The sequence below is a fragment of the Thunnus maccoyii genome, chromosome 3 (genome assembly GCF_910596095.1).
Source record: "Thunnus maccoyii chromosome 3, fThuMac1.1, whole genome shotgun sequence".
NCBI lineage: Eukaryota > Metazoa > Chordata > Actinopteri > Scombriformes > Scombridae > Thunnus > Thunnus maccoyii.
Window position 1 is genome coordinate 8,357,201 of NC_056535.1, and position 15,244 is coordinate 8,372,444.

A 15,244-nucleotide genomic window follows, 5' to 3' on the forward strand; every position below is an offset into this window, starting at 1 on the left:
TGGCTGAAAGCTGGAAAACATGATTTGAAGCTGTATGTCTAAAAAAAACTCAACCGAAAAGAAAAAGATCATCCACATAATGTATTATTGACATGCTGTTGTCACCAGAGCACAAGCTTCAAAATCACTTCCTCTCAACAGACAAACAGGTCTATTGTCAAATCCTCTGTAGGATGGACATCCTGTCTTGTCTTTGTCAAAAGACCCCATTTTGATTCATCTTGTTAGGGGAACGTATGGTTTGTTCTCTTTTGTCTGCACACTGTTGTGAGCTAGCTGGGTAAACAGTGCAACAACATCCTATTGTAGTTTCTGCTCCTCAAATTGACAAGCTTAAATGAACGGAAGAGATGTTTTAGGTGGCAGCAAGACCAAATAGCCTAGACCATTGTCTTGTCCCACCATCTCGCCTTCTCTGTCTGTAATGTAGAGCTGAACAGATAAAGATGAAGCCCTGCACAGATAGAGAAGTTAACACGTCTGCAGAAACCAACACTACGCAGACGCTACCACCAGTCATTATCAGATGAGCCATGTTGGGCAGGGAGACGGTTCAACTGCTGCACCCAGGAAGACAGGTTGGTATGGTGTGTCAAACTAACTGCCTCAGGCTATATAAATGACATCTGACTAGACGGCTTGCTTTTCAGACAATGTACATTGCACAGTGTTCAACAGGAGGTGCATTAAAAAATCATAACTTCAACTTTAGTCATTAAAAGCCATCAAGTCTGAACTATACAGAATTAGCCCCCATTTATTTTAAACATGTGCCAAAACAGTTGAAGGGAACCAAAGTAGCTTATCCTATACATCTCAGTAGTTTTAAATAGACTGTGTGGACTAAAGAAAACCATCTGTCTCATGAAAACGATGACAGCTAAACAAAGTTTTAATGCGCATCTGCAGTCAGAGCAGATGCTGAAAAAATCCAACATGTGGAGATCAAACCAGTAGCTAAGGCTAAGAGCCCCAGTTACCATCCACCAGTAAAAATAAGAGCAACAAATGGGCTGTGGGACATTTGCCTTCCGTTTAAGTTATTGGTCTGTTAACCACAGCAAAGAGTTAGTCAGCTTAGCCAATTTGTGGAAGAGTTTAGGAAAAAAAATCAAAAGATGGGGGAGGTGTTGATAGACAGAAACGAAGAAAGTGGGCTAAATCCCCCCCACACAGCTACTAGCTAATTTAACTCTACACATACTGAATGGAGGCGAAACCTGACTTTGTAAGACACGAACTTCTGTCACAGTTGCCCCATGTTAGCGTTATTAAGCAACTAAATAGTTAATACTGTTTAGCAACAACATACTAAATACTTAATATAGTTTAAACTGCTAAAAATGTGCCGTAGCGTTAAATAAAAATAGCAACACCACTGGCAAAAATTAACGTTACTGCTAACTTTCAGTTTTACGAGACCTTTGGACCCACTCTTTTCAAATTAATTTTCTGAACGATAACTCACACTTAATTTTCACAAACTCCAGCTAACATTTAAGACGATAAATTTCCCATAAACACTGTAAAGTACTTCAACAATGTAGCTATCCATTGAGCGGCGTGGTTGCCTGTCTGCTGGCTGCCCTCGGCGAGCTGTCGGCGGCGGGATGATAACGTTAGCGAGGCTCCAGCTACTAAACTGTCTCCAGTAAAGTTTGTATCGCTTTGAAGTTTAACAGAGGGTTAGCTTACCTTGTCCCGGCCATCCTCCTCACATTGTAAACAGGGCGTAAACACGGAGAAAACGATGTTTCCCTCGTATCGGGCTGCAGGTTTGTTTTCTGAGCGCACAAGGTTGTCCGGGCAGTGAGTAACTTACGGGACGGTCCTACGGTGGTGAATCCGATATGGAGTCTCCGCCTCTGCCCGTGAGTCATAGGTTGGGATGGGGGTCACCCACCCCCCGCACTCAATCCCTCAACTAGTTGGCTGGAAAAGAGCAGAAGCCAAACCCTGATCAAAACATTTCGTTGGCTGGACAAAGCACAGTGACCAGAACCGTCGCATCAGGCTTTCATCACGGTCAAAACTTTTCTTGAAGCTGGAGCAAAATAACTTCTATGCGACCACAGTCTTTATGTGGATGTAAATAAGTGCTTAAGTCACTTATAAGTGACAGTTTGGTCAATTTGACAGCAACACGCTGTTGTTTTAAAGCACCTTTAGTTATAAAATATACGCTATAAAACACATATTGTACTGACATGTAATTGAACAATGTGGTTGCTAGGCGACGCAGCAGTCTGAGTTTGGATTAGTTCGCTCACATTTGAATTTCATATCAGGGATATAAAATGTGCAGATTTTACAACGGCTTCTGACTTAACTCGGCCAAGTCAGAGAGACTTCAAGGTCTTAACTCTCTGTTTTACGAGCATAACTATCTTTCCATTCTTGTAACTGTAGTGAAATGACATGTGAGCATGTGAGCAGCGTGTCGCTCCCGGTGGACAGGCAGACAGAGACACCTGCTGGACAGGAACACAAGTAACCATCATGCCTTTGTAGAAGAAAAGTCGGCTCATGTTTATGGTCAAACAACACTTTATTCACAATTACTATCAGCACTCAGGTCTATGGAAATATCTGCTAAAAAAAAATCAAAGAAGCTAACAAAGGCAGGTTGCTAAAATTCACATCAACAGGTATTACATTGTTGTGTTGTTCCTCTGGCACAGAGTAAACTATATATCCATCAAATGTACATGGCGCATCTCTTCACAGTGAACCCTTTAAGTGCTTTACCAATGTAAATAAGGAAAGGACAAACATACAAATTGCGGGCAATGAAATTTCTCAATCTACATTTCTCCCTATAAGGTCATTTTGTCAACTCATATCATACAATGAGGTCTGCCTCTTCAGTATTATAAAAAATATTGTAAACATTTATATTAATTGCACAACATACATTCAAATACATACTGTACTGTACAGCAAGATTTTACTTCTGTATTGTTATCCTGTAGCACCATGTATAGCAAGCTGAACAAACTATTTGGATACTTCTACAGTGTGGTTCTGACAATACAAAGGAGAAAAAATGGCATTCACTAATGACGCTTTCTGCCAGTGGTCAAATATTTTGGAGGTTTGGATCGTACCATTGTGAGATAGTGGTTAGTGTAGGCCTGTTCGAGGTGTGCTTGACACTTGTGTAGGGTTGGATCAAGGCAGGCAAAATCTAAAAATCACCTCACATCTCACAGCTTTGAGGAAGATGATGCTTCATTAAGGACATTCATCAGCGTTAAGATCAACTATAATACAAAAGATTATGGCGAAAAAGTCTGTTACAGTTGGTCGTTATAAAGTCCATACCACTTCCATGTGCAGACACATTGGTGCAGAAAAAAAAAGAAAAAAAAAGAAAGTCTGTTGTTATGTCAGCAATCATATTCCAAACGCTATGATCGAGGTTATCAGCATGTGCCACAGAGACATCATGAGGGCGAGCGGCAGCACCCATGACATTGTTGTGTAGCAGCAGAGTTGACAACTCATGTTTCCATCCAGTCTCATATGATGAAAGAAAGCTGATTAAAGCTGATATATATTATCTACAAGCAGTACTGTGAGACTGAATAGCTTGTGGATACCCACACTGTCCCATCTGAATCACAGCGTCCTGGTGTTATTGGTCTTGACAGCGAGGGGGTAACAGAGGATGTAAATGAGTACGAAATGTGTGCGAAGGTAAAACTGACAATTGGAGATTCTTTAATTTCCTCTCAGTCTCAGCGTCTCCTCTGTCTGGGTGAGGGCTACAAAGAGTAGCTCTCTCAAAAATCAAAACCCCAGATCAGAGTAGAGTAGAATCTCAGGTTATGGTCCATCAAAGTGTGGTCAAGGTCCTTGGGTTCGCCTTCACGCCACCTACTCCTTCCTTCGCTGGAGGAGGCCAGTGTGGTTGGTTATGGGCTGCAGATGGTTAACCAACCCAGCCTTCCCAAATCTGCCCTCTGTGTGTGTGGGGGGGGAAACAAATGCTGTAAGTTAAATGTGCAACTTGAAGCATTCACTGGAAACCATGGCTCCAGTTGTGGTCTGTCCCTACCAAGACTGCGAGGAAAAGTAAGAAATGACAATAACAGGACTGAGAACACAACATAAGGACACATCACATCTGCATTGCTGTATTGAGTTTGACTTGAGTGGGTGAATGGAAAAAAATGATGGTGCGGCTTTGCAATGCAGGTAAATGAGAGTTACTGTAAGTAGAGAAGAGAACTAAAGTAAGGAGAGAGGAGAGCATGCTGCTGGGTCATATGACCAAGCTAAAAAAATCTGGATGGAGATAAGAGTAGAGCTTGGCTGACTACAAAGGAACAGATGGGTTATGACAAACTCACAGCGATTTGGAGGAAGGCTTCTTCACTTTTGGCCTCTTTCGACGATGAACTGGCCTGAAGCATGCACAGCACGTATACACGCGCAGGGCAAATGCACGTGCATGGAGACAAAACACACAGGTATATACACGCACACAACACACACACACACACACACACACACACACACACACACACACACACACACAAACACACACACACACACACAGGTGCACACACATACATGCATGCGCACACACATACACACCCACACGCACAGCAGAGACAAGCAATTAGGCTTCATTACAAAAAAGGGAACAGCAGAAGCTGAAAAGCAGGCTTGTATTTTGGCCTTCACTGGCTGCTGCTTCTGCATGCTAAAAAGTCTTTGATCACAACAGTAAGGAACCGTGGCAGTTTGAAGAGGTTCAATTTCAGCACAACATCACTGTATTTTATTTCCTCGACTCCCCAGATGAATTGCAACGAGCAGAAACATAACCAAAGACACACTAGGGAGGCTGCAGCCTCCCTGAGTTCATAATGTAACATGAATTCCATCTGCGGTGTTTGTAAAAGTAATTAACTGTAAGAGGAAGAAGAAAATACCTGTATTCACTGAAGTAGTTTCGCTCTTTTCCTCCTGAAAGGAAGTGGAGGTAACATTAGTCTCAGGCTGAAATGACTGGAGACACTATAATCAATCATGTTTGCCTCTGGGGCTTTTTACTCACCCTTCTCCGGGTTGCATTGCTTATGTCCCTTGCAGCCTCGTAAGTCCATGAGCTGTTGATGCATTGAATTCAGAGCATTGCGGTCGAGGCTGCTGACAGCATTTATCAGCTGCAGGAATAATAAGGACAAAATGTCAACGAGGGCTCTGCCAAACAAAGTGGATTTACTTCGGAAACTTGACAGGAAAATCTGTACCCTCTGTGCATACAGGAATGTACTATGAAACATGTTGTGGGATCACTTTAGAAAGTTATTTATATATCCGCCATTATATGTGTGTCTGTACAAATGAAATACCTGGTATGGGTCAGTGTTGAGGTCAAAATACTCCAGGAAACCGGTAGCAAATTCACAGAACAGGAAGTTGTGTGTGTCATTGATGGTCCTCAGGCACCAGTAGGTGTTGTTGTTGGCACTGGTGCATGCACAGAATGGACCCACTGAGGAAGGGAGGGGGGTGAGGGATAGGAGTGGAAAACAATAGTGTTCCAAAATATTGTTTTCATCATATCTGCTTAGGAAAATAGAGTCACAAATGAGGACATGTTACACCACGTTATTCTTCAAAAGTAATTCCTCACTTGTCCAGAAGGGGGCAGTCTGCCAGTGATGGTTGTCATGGGTGAAGCAGGTGAGGCCCGGCATGCTGCAGGTGTCGTTGTTCTGGAGCCTTTTGAGGAATTTACGCAGTTTCTTTCTGCGCTTCTGCTCCTTCTGCAGCCACTGACTCTTCTGCTTTGATGGCATTCTGATAAGAACAAAAAACACTTAATACTGTAAGACTGTGAGAGGAAATAAAAATAATATATTCACAGTATAAAAATGTTAACTTTTACCTGAGTGAGTGCATGCGTCCAGCATTGAGCCTGAAAATCTCTTTATTCTTAAGCAGATAGCTGTAAAGACAAGAAACAACTGTCAAATATGTAATTAGATCTTTATGCAGATGACTGTGATACTGACAAATTCTCACCTGGGAGTGTCACACTGACATTCCTCTGGCCGCACCTTTTTCAGGTGACCTTTGACCTCACGCAGGTTCTTGATTTTGGTTTGTAAGGTTTCAATCTAAACACAGCAGGAACAAGAACACACAAGGCTGAGTTACACACCATAAGCTACCGACGACCTGTGAAATGAGTCTTATGCACTATGTTTAACAAGGATGAAAGTACAGCAATACCTCATGCTCAATGTGCAGTTTGTGGTCTTTCCATGCTTGAAGAGATTTGTAGAGGCCTCCATCACACTTTACTGTGTCATTCATAAGAATGGAGCACCTGCAGGAAAGAAAAATGCATATACCATCTAAATTATTATTTCTCTCTTTTATCTGCATAAACATTGTATATCAATGCAGCCAGATGTACACACACACACCTGTAGGTGACCTTGAGAGCAGCAGGTGGTGTAAGCATGTTACTGATGGTGGGTTTGGCTGTGGCTTCCATGCCACTGAACTCGTCATTGTCTTCCTCATTCCCCACTCCTTTCTTCCTGTCTTTGGCCCAGCTGCTGTTCCTGGAGCCCAGGGGCTGGTAGCCCTCTTCCAGGTCCACAGCGTACAGGTCTCCATCCAGCTCAAATGACACCGAGCGGGCCCAGCGCTTCCTAGACACAGTCTTACTGGATTTCATCTCTGAATAAGACGAGACAGAGGAATCTGAGTAAGACGAGAAAGAGGGATCTGTTTTTGATACTGGAGATCAGGATCTATGAAGATGTAGGCAAGTGAAGTCGACAGAAAAAAGTATTGATGATATGAATCAACGTTCCATACAATTGGTATCATGTTCCATGAATAATTCACAAGCTTTTATATTTGTTACTTTCAAGGCTCAATGATTAAAGGCTCTCTTGTCTACTCTGGTCTACCACTTGATGGCAGCACAGACACATCCTTCTCTTCTCATGAATACTTCAAAAGCTGGTTATTTTAGCTGGAGATTAATGGCCCTGTTTTGCAAAGGCTTTGTAGGCCACTGCAAGGGCATTTCGAAGTTAAGCACAAGTGTCTGTTTGAACAAAATCAGATCTATTAATAACTAGCAGAACACTGGTGCATGTGAGTGACAAGAGGAACTTACTCTTCTTGGTGAGCAGCCTCTTTCGCTTCAGGACTGATGTTTTCAAGCCCACATCCCTGCAGTTACAGCTGTCGGAGTTGGATGTGAGAGACAGCTGGGAGCCACCGCTGGCCATCAGAGCCTGCATACGTGGGGCATAGAGACTGGCCATGCCCTTGCACTTATACAGCCTCAGCTTGCCAGTCGGGTCCTCCACACACTGCCACTTCTGGAACAAGCCAGAGGGAAATATAATGATGGTGGGTCTTATCATTTTAATGCCTAAAACATTTAACAAGTTCTTTTTGGTGTTATGCTCAAATTTAGACCTCTAACGGTGCTATGTAGACGCCTTTAAATGCAAGAAATATTCCAGACCAACAGTATTAAAATATTTTTATGAGATGAGTCTCTCATTCAGATTTTTTTTTAACAAATCAGAGGGTTCTTTAAACACACACACACAGACATGAGCATGTGTCATATTCAGCACATTTCATTTTGAAAAATTAAAAAAAGAGACTTTGATGTCAAAAAGAATCCAGTGAATTCAGTGATTGCATATTATACTCAGTAAGCTGTCAACCAGATTGCAAATTATCACCCTGCATGAGCTACAATCCACGTATACTCTCCTGAAACTTTAATTATCTCTCCCTCTCAGCTCCTGCAGGTCAGGTACCTGTCCTGGCTGCTGGCAGGAAGTCTGGTACTCTGCCTTCTGGCACAGGTCCTTCACTCGCTGATATTTCGGCAGGAAGTTCTCCTCCTGCGCCATTTCCTTCCCGTCAGCTCTCTTGTGCGGAGGCTTCCTGAAAGAACAGGAAAAAGACTGACATGAAGGTTGTTTCAACTAAGTAAAGACAAGGAGACTGATGTCACCAGAAGACAATGCCTAGAATGAAAACATGTCAGAAAGGTCAATTGATAAAACCTACCCTCTCTCCACCAGGAAAGAATCTCTCCATGTTTTACCCTTCCTGTTTAACTGGAACCTGGAAAATGAATAAAAAGAAAAAGAAAAATCCTGTCAGAGCACATTGTGATATTTGCGCTGAACAAGCATACACTCCATTTTCAAATGCCATCCTTTTACAGCACTGAGAAGAAAATGGTGTTACACATTTATATTTAGACTGTAGATTTCATTATGTCTGGGACAACACCAATAACAAAGACACAAATGACTTTGTGAGGCATAGTCATCTAATCTGCAACATTTAAAAATGCCATTGCTGAATTGTCTAACGAGTGCCAAGATACTGAGACAAACAATTAATTATGCTAACCTGTTGACTGGCCTGTCTGTGTCCAGAAGCTTGAGGATAGACTTGCCATCCATTTCTGCTGGGACATCAACACCGGCCATGTCCAGCAGAGTCGGTGCCAAGTCAATGTTCAACACTAGATGAGGATTACTGCAGGATAACAAAAGTAAAGAGATATATTTAATTTAGAGTTTGCTACAAAAAATGATGCAAAATGAACTTGAGAGCATGTATTTGTTCCTGGAATATTAAAAAGCATGTAGGTATCTGAATGTTGAATGCTTAACAGACACATAAAGATAACAGTCTGAGTCACTTACATGGCCCCTTGCTCCACATTAGGTCCTCGTATGTAGAAAGGAACACGGATATCAAACTCGTAAGGCATCGATTTGCCCTTCACCAGACCAAACTGGCCGATGTGGTAGCCGTGGTCTGAGGTGTAAATGAGGTAGGTGTTGTCCAGTTCACCTGTCTCCACCAACATGTTGTACAACTATGGAGGATATAATTCATTGAACACTCACACAGTGTAAAAGAGTTATACTTCACATTTGATAGCTCAAGTCTCCTGTGCCAGTTTCAAGGAAAACGGGATTGAACAATTTACCAAGTGTGTCAGTGAATACATTACACAGTCCCAGTCAGAACAAGCACAGATCTCTCAGGACTTGAGAATGTCAGATGAAATGTGTGTGTGTGTGTGTGTGTCTGGTAGCTTTGTGTTTAAGTGTGTATGTGTGTGTTTCTGTGCTTAAGCATTTATCTATCTGTCTGCTTGTCCGCTTACCTTCTCCATACTGTCATCCACAGACAGCAGGGTCTGCATCCTCCTGCGCTGCAGCATGTTAGTGAACTGCATGTGGACGGGCTTCATTGGTCCTGTGTAGCGTAGGATCCAGTGTTTGTCCGGGTTAGGAGCGTAGTTGTAGCTGGGGGTTCTGTAAGAAGTAGATGACAGAAAAAACATTTAAGTAAACAGCCAAAAAAACAGATGTGATGTACATAATGTTTCATTTTTGTTGCTTCTTTTATATCTTAAAAGGAGGACATAGCACAGGACTCGCCATACATTTACATCCAGTTGTTTTTTCCATCTCTATATGTGCAGTTTCTATATTCTATAGCTGTAAATTGGATTATAGAAAATGTACCAATGTGTGTACAGCTACATTGTGCATCCACAGCAATATCCTCTGCCTGTGTCTGCTGATGTGTCCTATTCTTTTCTTTCTAAAGTAGCCAGCAAACTGTTTATGCAATGCTAAACTAGAGGTTACATAAACCATGTAAAATGCAAAGCACTGCAATCAATAGGCTCGTACACAGTGAGCACAGTTTGATCAATATTTTACTCCAAGCCATATGGAACTTTAATTATTTGAGAATAAACTGCTAAATCGTTAATGAGATCCTAGAAGAAAATATTTTTAACGTTTAAAGTGGATCGATTTCACTTTTAAAGAGGGCTAGTGTCTCATAGCCTGGTGCACAATGGCAACCGTAATGTAGTGTGAAGATGTGTCTGCAAGGTGCCAAGGTGATAAGGTTTATCACCAGAGGAGTATAGTACTTTTAGTGCTTCTCTCTCTTCATGTGGTTGATAAGGACGGAGGGAGATGGAGTGAGAAAAATAGCCAGAGAAGGCGCTCTCTGAAAACATCACCCGAGGGAGAGCAAATTTATGGAGAAAGAGCAATTAAAAGTTTGTACAAAGACACTGGGGCTGAATTTCAAGAATATTCTGTGCATAAAGCCTGCGTGGCACATGTTAATGATGCTGGAGGGATTAGATGAAGCGGGAGGGATGGTGTGGAGGGTTGAAGGAAGGAGGCAGAAACTGCAGTCTCATTACTGGCTTTGGATCTGTCTCTAAAGGCCAATAGCAGGTCTGCTATTAGCCAGAAGCACTAGACAGCCAGTCAGGAGCACGGAGGGTCAGGAAGACAAAGGCTGAGATGCTCTGCAAGTGTGTGAGTGTGTGCATGCACGCGCACAAATCATTACCTATGCATTAAATATACATCATTCATGCCTCTCTTTGATCATTGCTGACAAAATGGTACAAATTAGCAAGGCTCATTACGGTGGTAACACTAATGTGAGCAACACATGAGCCAAATAAACTGGAGCGAAACACTGGCTGTGCGCGGAGAGGGCTCAGCTGCCAACAGCATACTGCAGGCAGAGGAAGATAAGATCGAGCTGAGATTATGGAATTTGTGTCATTCTGGGTCAAACGAAAGGGAGTCTGAATGTGTGGATGACTCACACGCAAGTAAATAGCTGTGGATGTGAAAATGTAAAAATTTACCCTTGTGCTTGTCAGCCTCGTCCCACATAAACCAAATCAGTTCACATCAAACGGGTAATCCCAGTCTGACTGAAACACAGTATTTACTTATTCATGCAGGCGAGTTTATTATCATATAATATCCTAAAACCTTCAACAATTTAAGGGTTCACATTTTGGTTAATCAGACGGGTGTTAGCAGTTAGACGCCTGCTCGTGTCCTTACATGTGCTGTGATGCGTTGGGGAAAGCAGTGCTGTACTGCGGGGCAGAGTCCTCTGGACCATGTGGGGCCACGTGGCTCAGGACCATCATGACAGGGCGGTGAGGGTACATCCGCTTGGACATACGGAAGTAGTTGATGCTGTCGTTGGTAATGATGTCCGTCAGGTAATCCTGTGGTGCGAGAAGACATTGTCCATCAGTGAGTAGTGAGTAACAGAGGGAGTGAAGAAGCAGATGTCAAAGACTTCAGTACTATTTCAAAAAATATTCCCAAGCCCTAAATAATGACCCATGACGCATATTATGTACTGTTTAACCATTTGAACCTTGAGTTTCCTCTTAAAAATCGTACAAGTAAAAAAAAAAAATTCCTATTTAGTCATCATGGATAAGGATCTAAGGCTCAAAAAGTAGATATAATTACATCTCTCAAAGAAACCCAAATAATATTTTGTTTGACTTTTATTTTCATACAGGTAAATATTCTGAGGGAAGGTGTGTGTATAAACACCTTTGAGTAGTCGCTGCTGTGTTTCTCTCGTACTCCATTCCGGCAGAGGGTGTAGTTGTAGAAGCGTGAATTCTTCACCAGGGCTACCCATTCCTTCCAGCCAGGAGGCACATAGGAGCCGTTGTACTCATTCAGATACTTTCCAAAAAAGGCTGAGGGACGAACAGCAAACAGCATATTAATTCTATTCCTCAAGCTCTGATTCATCTGTGAAAGTACTGTTTTTGAGTTGCTCACCTGTCCTGTAGCCGGAGTTGTTGAGGTGCACAGCGAAGGTGTGCGGCTCGTGGTGAGCCTGCCACGAGGGCGAGGAGCAGTTTTCATTGTTGGTGTAGGTGTGGTGGTTGTGCACGTACTTCCCTGTAAGGATGGAGGACCGGGACGGGCAGCACATGGGTGTGGTAGAGAAAGCGTTGGAGAAATGTGTGCCGCCCTTCTCCATGATGTGCCGAGTTTTGTTCATGGCCTGCATTGAGCCTGGGAGAGAACAGTGGGAGAGAGAGAGGACGGTGGAGGGAGGGGGCAGTACACAGGGATAGGAGGGTGAGAGGAGATTCAAAGGCCAAGGATTGAAATGAAAGGGACGCAGGAGGATATAAAGCAGTTGGAGAAGAAAAAAGAGAGGGAGAGATCGAGGAAAACAGAGAGGGTGAAAAATATAAATATAGGGCACGAGAGGGTAAAAGCAAAAAACATTACGGCCAAGGAGAGAAAAGAAGAAGCGGGGGGGAGTAAATAAGGGAATAAATCTTTTTCGTAAAGTGTAACCCATTTGGATTCCTGTGTACTAAAAGCTTTTCAAGCTGATGGTGATTGTTTGGGGAAACAGATGCTTGACCATAAATTCCTGCTTTTCAATGGGACTCTTCTCACTAGCGATCAGAGGAGGACAAAGGATGTCACCGAGGCCATTATGCAGCCACTCCAGTCCAATACGCCGCTAAAGGACTTAAGCGGGTAGGGAGATGGCCAGGGTTTGGCACCCAGACAATGGAAGCCATAGGCTGCCCTCATTTCATGCCAGCGATGGAGGAGTTGGCAAGGGGAGCAAATGACTTTGAGTGGGCCAGTTGTTATGGTTCCAAGAGGCAGGATTAGGTTGACTTTCCCTTGCTGATGCTGTTGGATACACATGGACAGAATAACCATACCCATGGGCGATGGACAGAAAGCAAACAGACAGAGATAGATGCACAAACAAAGGAATAATGGAGCGAAATGTCTTACCCAGCTCTATATCCTGATCATCAGTGAGGATGAGGATGATGTTGGGTCGGATATTGCGGATGTGGCGGTCCCTCTGCAGACGAGACCTCAGCCGATATCCAGACAGGTAGCCTGAGCCCTGGGCCACAGGAAGGACTCCCAACAGGACAAGAAAGAGCAGAAGAAGCGGGAGAGGGGCGGAGAGCCCCCGCCCTGCCATCACGCTACCCTGCAGTCACCTCCTCAGTCCCTCGTTTCACGCAGTAACACGGAGTCTGCAGCTCCCACACTCAGCCTGAACGACAAGACACAGAGGGAGACTGATAGGCATAAAATACACACACACACACATGGACACACAGAAACACACAGTGAAAAATAGCAGATGCAGGCATTGCACAGCCATTACAGGGTGCTCTTCCGTACAAATGCACCCGTTTGGGCTGAGCTCAGCTCGTTAATCAATCATTAATGATGCATTAGAGTGGTGTCATTGGTTGGGTGTAATGATCTCTGGTGATGAGCACATGGCTGCCAGGCTGAGGCTAATGGGCCTGGGCCCGGGGCCAGCTCAGGCCTCACCTCCCCATGAGAGGGTTAGGGTTGATATGAGGGATGTGGGGATGTGGGGAGGGGTGGGGAGCAGAGGTGAAGGAGAGAGACAGAAGAAGTGGGGATGAGAGGAGGAAAATGAAGACAGGGGTCAATGATCAGGGTGATGGTGTAAAGAGAGATGAAGACTCCAGCTCTAAAGATTCAGAAAACATTTATACCAAATCAACAGAACCGTGGAACTGACTAATACTGAAGTACCTGCAAAAATGAGACTGTAATGTGGCGATATCACCAAGGTCAATAAAAGCAAACCTCTAAATGTGCAGAATATTACTAATTCTGCTCTCCCTCTGTGAATTTAACATAACAATTAAAAGTCAAGCACGTGTTGACCTGTTGAGCTTTTTCTTAATTAATCTCTACGTGCAGTTCGCCAAAATTACTGTACACTACAATCCTATTAGCTCTCTAATAACTCTTCCTCATTAACAGTATATCTCCTCTGAGTTAACCATGGCAACTGTTGGTTATAATCGCAGTAGTAGTTACCTGCCTATCTATAGTTCATCAGCACTATATCTATAGTTACTATGAAACCCAGGAACAATTATCTTTTTATGGAGAATCTTACCAAAAGCAAGCAAAGCAGTACAAACAAGATCAGTGTTATTAATGCACACACAGTATCTATTGTTAACTCATGTTCACCACATTTTTTAGATGTGTTACATTGCAGAGAGTGTCATTTTGAAACAACATCCATTAAACATTAACATTAAATAATATGATTTGTATTGATAGATGTAGAAATAAAGGTAGGCTAAATAAAATAAAAACAATTTCATTCCACACATCCTTCATTGAGCTGTCATACACTTATTATTAACTGAATATCTGAGGACTAAAGAGAAGAGCTGAACTAATGTGCTTATTTTATCATGAGACATAATCAGAGCAGACACACACCACAGTGACCATAATCATAAACCCAGTTTACAAGCAGCAGCGGCAGCATCAACGTGCCCACTGAGATGTGCCACAGTCAGAAAGAGGAGGGCGTTTGAGCATGTGTGTGCATGTCTGTGTTTGTGAGTCCGCAAGGAGTATGTGGCCAGAACAATCCCTGTTTGAAGATGAAGACAATAACAACAACATAACGGCAATGTCCCTGTGCTGGGACTGCAGCTCCTCCTTAACAACAACCTGACTGGAATACAGTTCGACATGGGAATAAGCAGGGAAACAATGAAGAGGTACACAAAAGTGCCTGGATGCACACATAAAAAAAGAATAATCTGAAGTGTATTTTTACGGGAAGAGATGATTACAGATGGGAGCTGATCTTCACCTCCACCACCAGTAACTGAGGAACCTTCTTCCTGTGAATCTTTAGACACAGCAGATGAAGTGAGTGTGAGCTGAATGTGGGAGAGCTCCTCTGTCTAACACAAAGCTCCCTGTTCCTTTCTGTTCTAAGCTGTTGTCCAGATTTTGCTCGTTAAGGTCTTCCCTATCGCACAAACACCCACACATGTCCTCCATCCCTCCTGCATGGTCTTGCTTTGCACAAAATGCACATACACATACTCACCATGATGTGTATGTGAAGGTATATGCACACACACACACACACACATAAAATGTGTACAACAGCAGCTGTGTTTGCTCTGGTTTCCTACTCCCAGGGCATGTGGCTCTTCCCCGGAGGAACACATGAGCTCTGACCCAGGGCGGTGTGCTGTTTGAAATTGTCCTTGCTCCTTTCTCCTGCTCCCTCTCTCTCTCCCTGACTGCGTCCCTCTTTCATTTCTGGCATGGGATGAAAACAAGACACCAGCAAGAAGGAAATCCACGAGAAATAAAAACCTGGTGACAGAAAGATCCTCGCTTAACTGGCTCTGTCTGCAGCCAGCAGTGAATACCCCGTCACCAAAATGGATTCCAGGACATCTATAGTGAATAAAGAATAGATTCAGTGTGCTCAAATTAAGATGATCCTCCGCCACTGGCTCCTCTTTTAGAGTGGTTTGTGGTGTGGAAGGTACAGTGCT

General features: G+C 43.2%; 2 protein-coding genes across 13 annotated transcripts in view; both read right to left on the reverse strand.

The window, feature by feature from the left end:
• arhgap46a (Rho GTPase activating protein 46a) overlaps window positions 1-2,161 on the reverse strand; it is a 34,930-nt gene extending 32,769 nt beyond the window's left edge. For both annotated transcript variants that reach the window (XM_042405671.1, XM_042405670.1), the window contains exon 1: window positions 1,696-2,161. In XM_042405671.1, the coding sequence (XP_042261605.1) occupies window positions 1,696-1,880 (185 nt within the window). In that variant the 5' untranslated portion in view covers window positions 1,881-2,161. The remainder of the gene's footprint in view (window positions 1-1,695) is intronic.
• A 47-nt stretch (window positions 2,162-2,208) lies between these two features.
• sulf2a (sulfatase 2a) overlaps window positions 2,209-15,244 on the reverse strand; it is a 45,932-nt gene continuing 32,896 nt past the window's right edge. For 5 of the 11 annotated variants that reach the window (XM_042405680.1, XM_042405676.1, XM_042405679.1 and 2 more), the window contains 20 exons: window positions 12,660-12,933; window positions 11,670-11,909; window positions 11,433-11,584; window positions 10,923-11,092; window positions 9,194-9,344; window positions 8,724-8,899; window positions 8,425-8,553; window positions 8,074-8,130; window positions 7,818-7,947; window positions 7,157-7,364; window positions 6,450-6,732; window positions 6,253-6,349; window positions 6,043-6,137; window positions 5,906-5,965; window positions 5,651-5,817; window positions 5,367-5,509; window positions 5,069-5,177; window positions 4,944-4,977; window positions 4,356-4,409; window positions 2,209-3,965 (listed from right to left, as the gene is read on the reverse strand). In XM_042405680.1, the coding sequence (XP_042261614.1) occupies window positions 3,935-3,965; window positions 4,356-4,409; window positions 4,944-4,977; window positions 5,069-5,177; window positions 5,367-5,509; window positions 5,651-5,817; window positions 5,906-5,965; window positions 6,043-6,137; window positions 6,253-6,349; window positions 6,450-6,732; window positions 7,157-7,364; window positions 7,818-7,947; window positions 8,074-8,130; window positions 8,425-8,553; window positions 8,724-8,899; window positions 9,194-9,344; window positions 10,923-11,092; window positions 11,433-11,584; window positions 11,670-11,909; window positions 12,660-12,858 (2,685 nt within the window). In that variant the 5' untranslated portion in view covers window positions 12,859-12,933 and the 3' untranslated portion in view covers window positions 2,209-3,934. Of the gene's footprint in view, window positions 3,966-4,355; window positions 4,410-4,943; window positions 4,978-5,068; window positions 5,178-5,366; window positions 5,510-5,650; window positions 5,818-5,905; window positions 5,966-6,042; window positions 6,138-6,252; window positions 6,350-6,449; window positions 6,733-7,156; window positions 7,365-7,817; window positions 7,948-8,073; window positions 8,131-8,424; window positions 8,554-8,723; window positions 8,900-9,193; window positions 9,345-10,922; window positions 11,093-11,432; window positions 11,585-11,669; window positions 12,552-12,659; window positions 12,959-15,244 lie in introns of those variants that run through there. The other 6 variants (XM_042405678.1, XM_042405681.1, XM_042405673.1 and 3 more) reach the window with 6 other exon arrangements.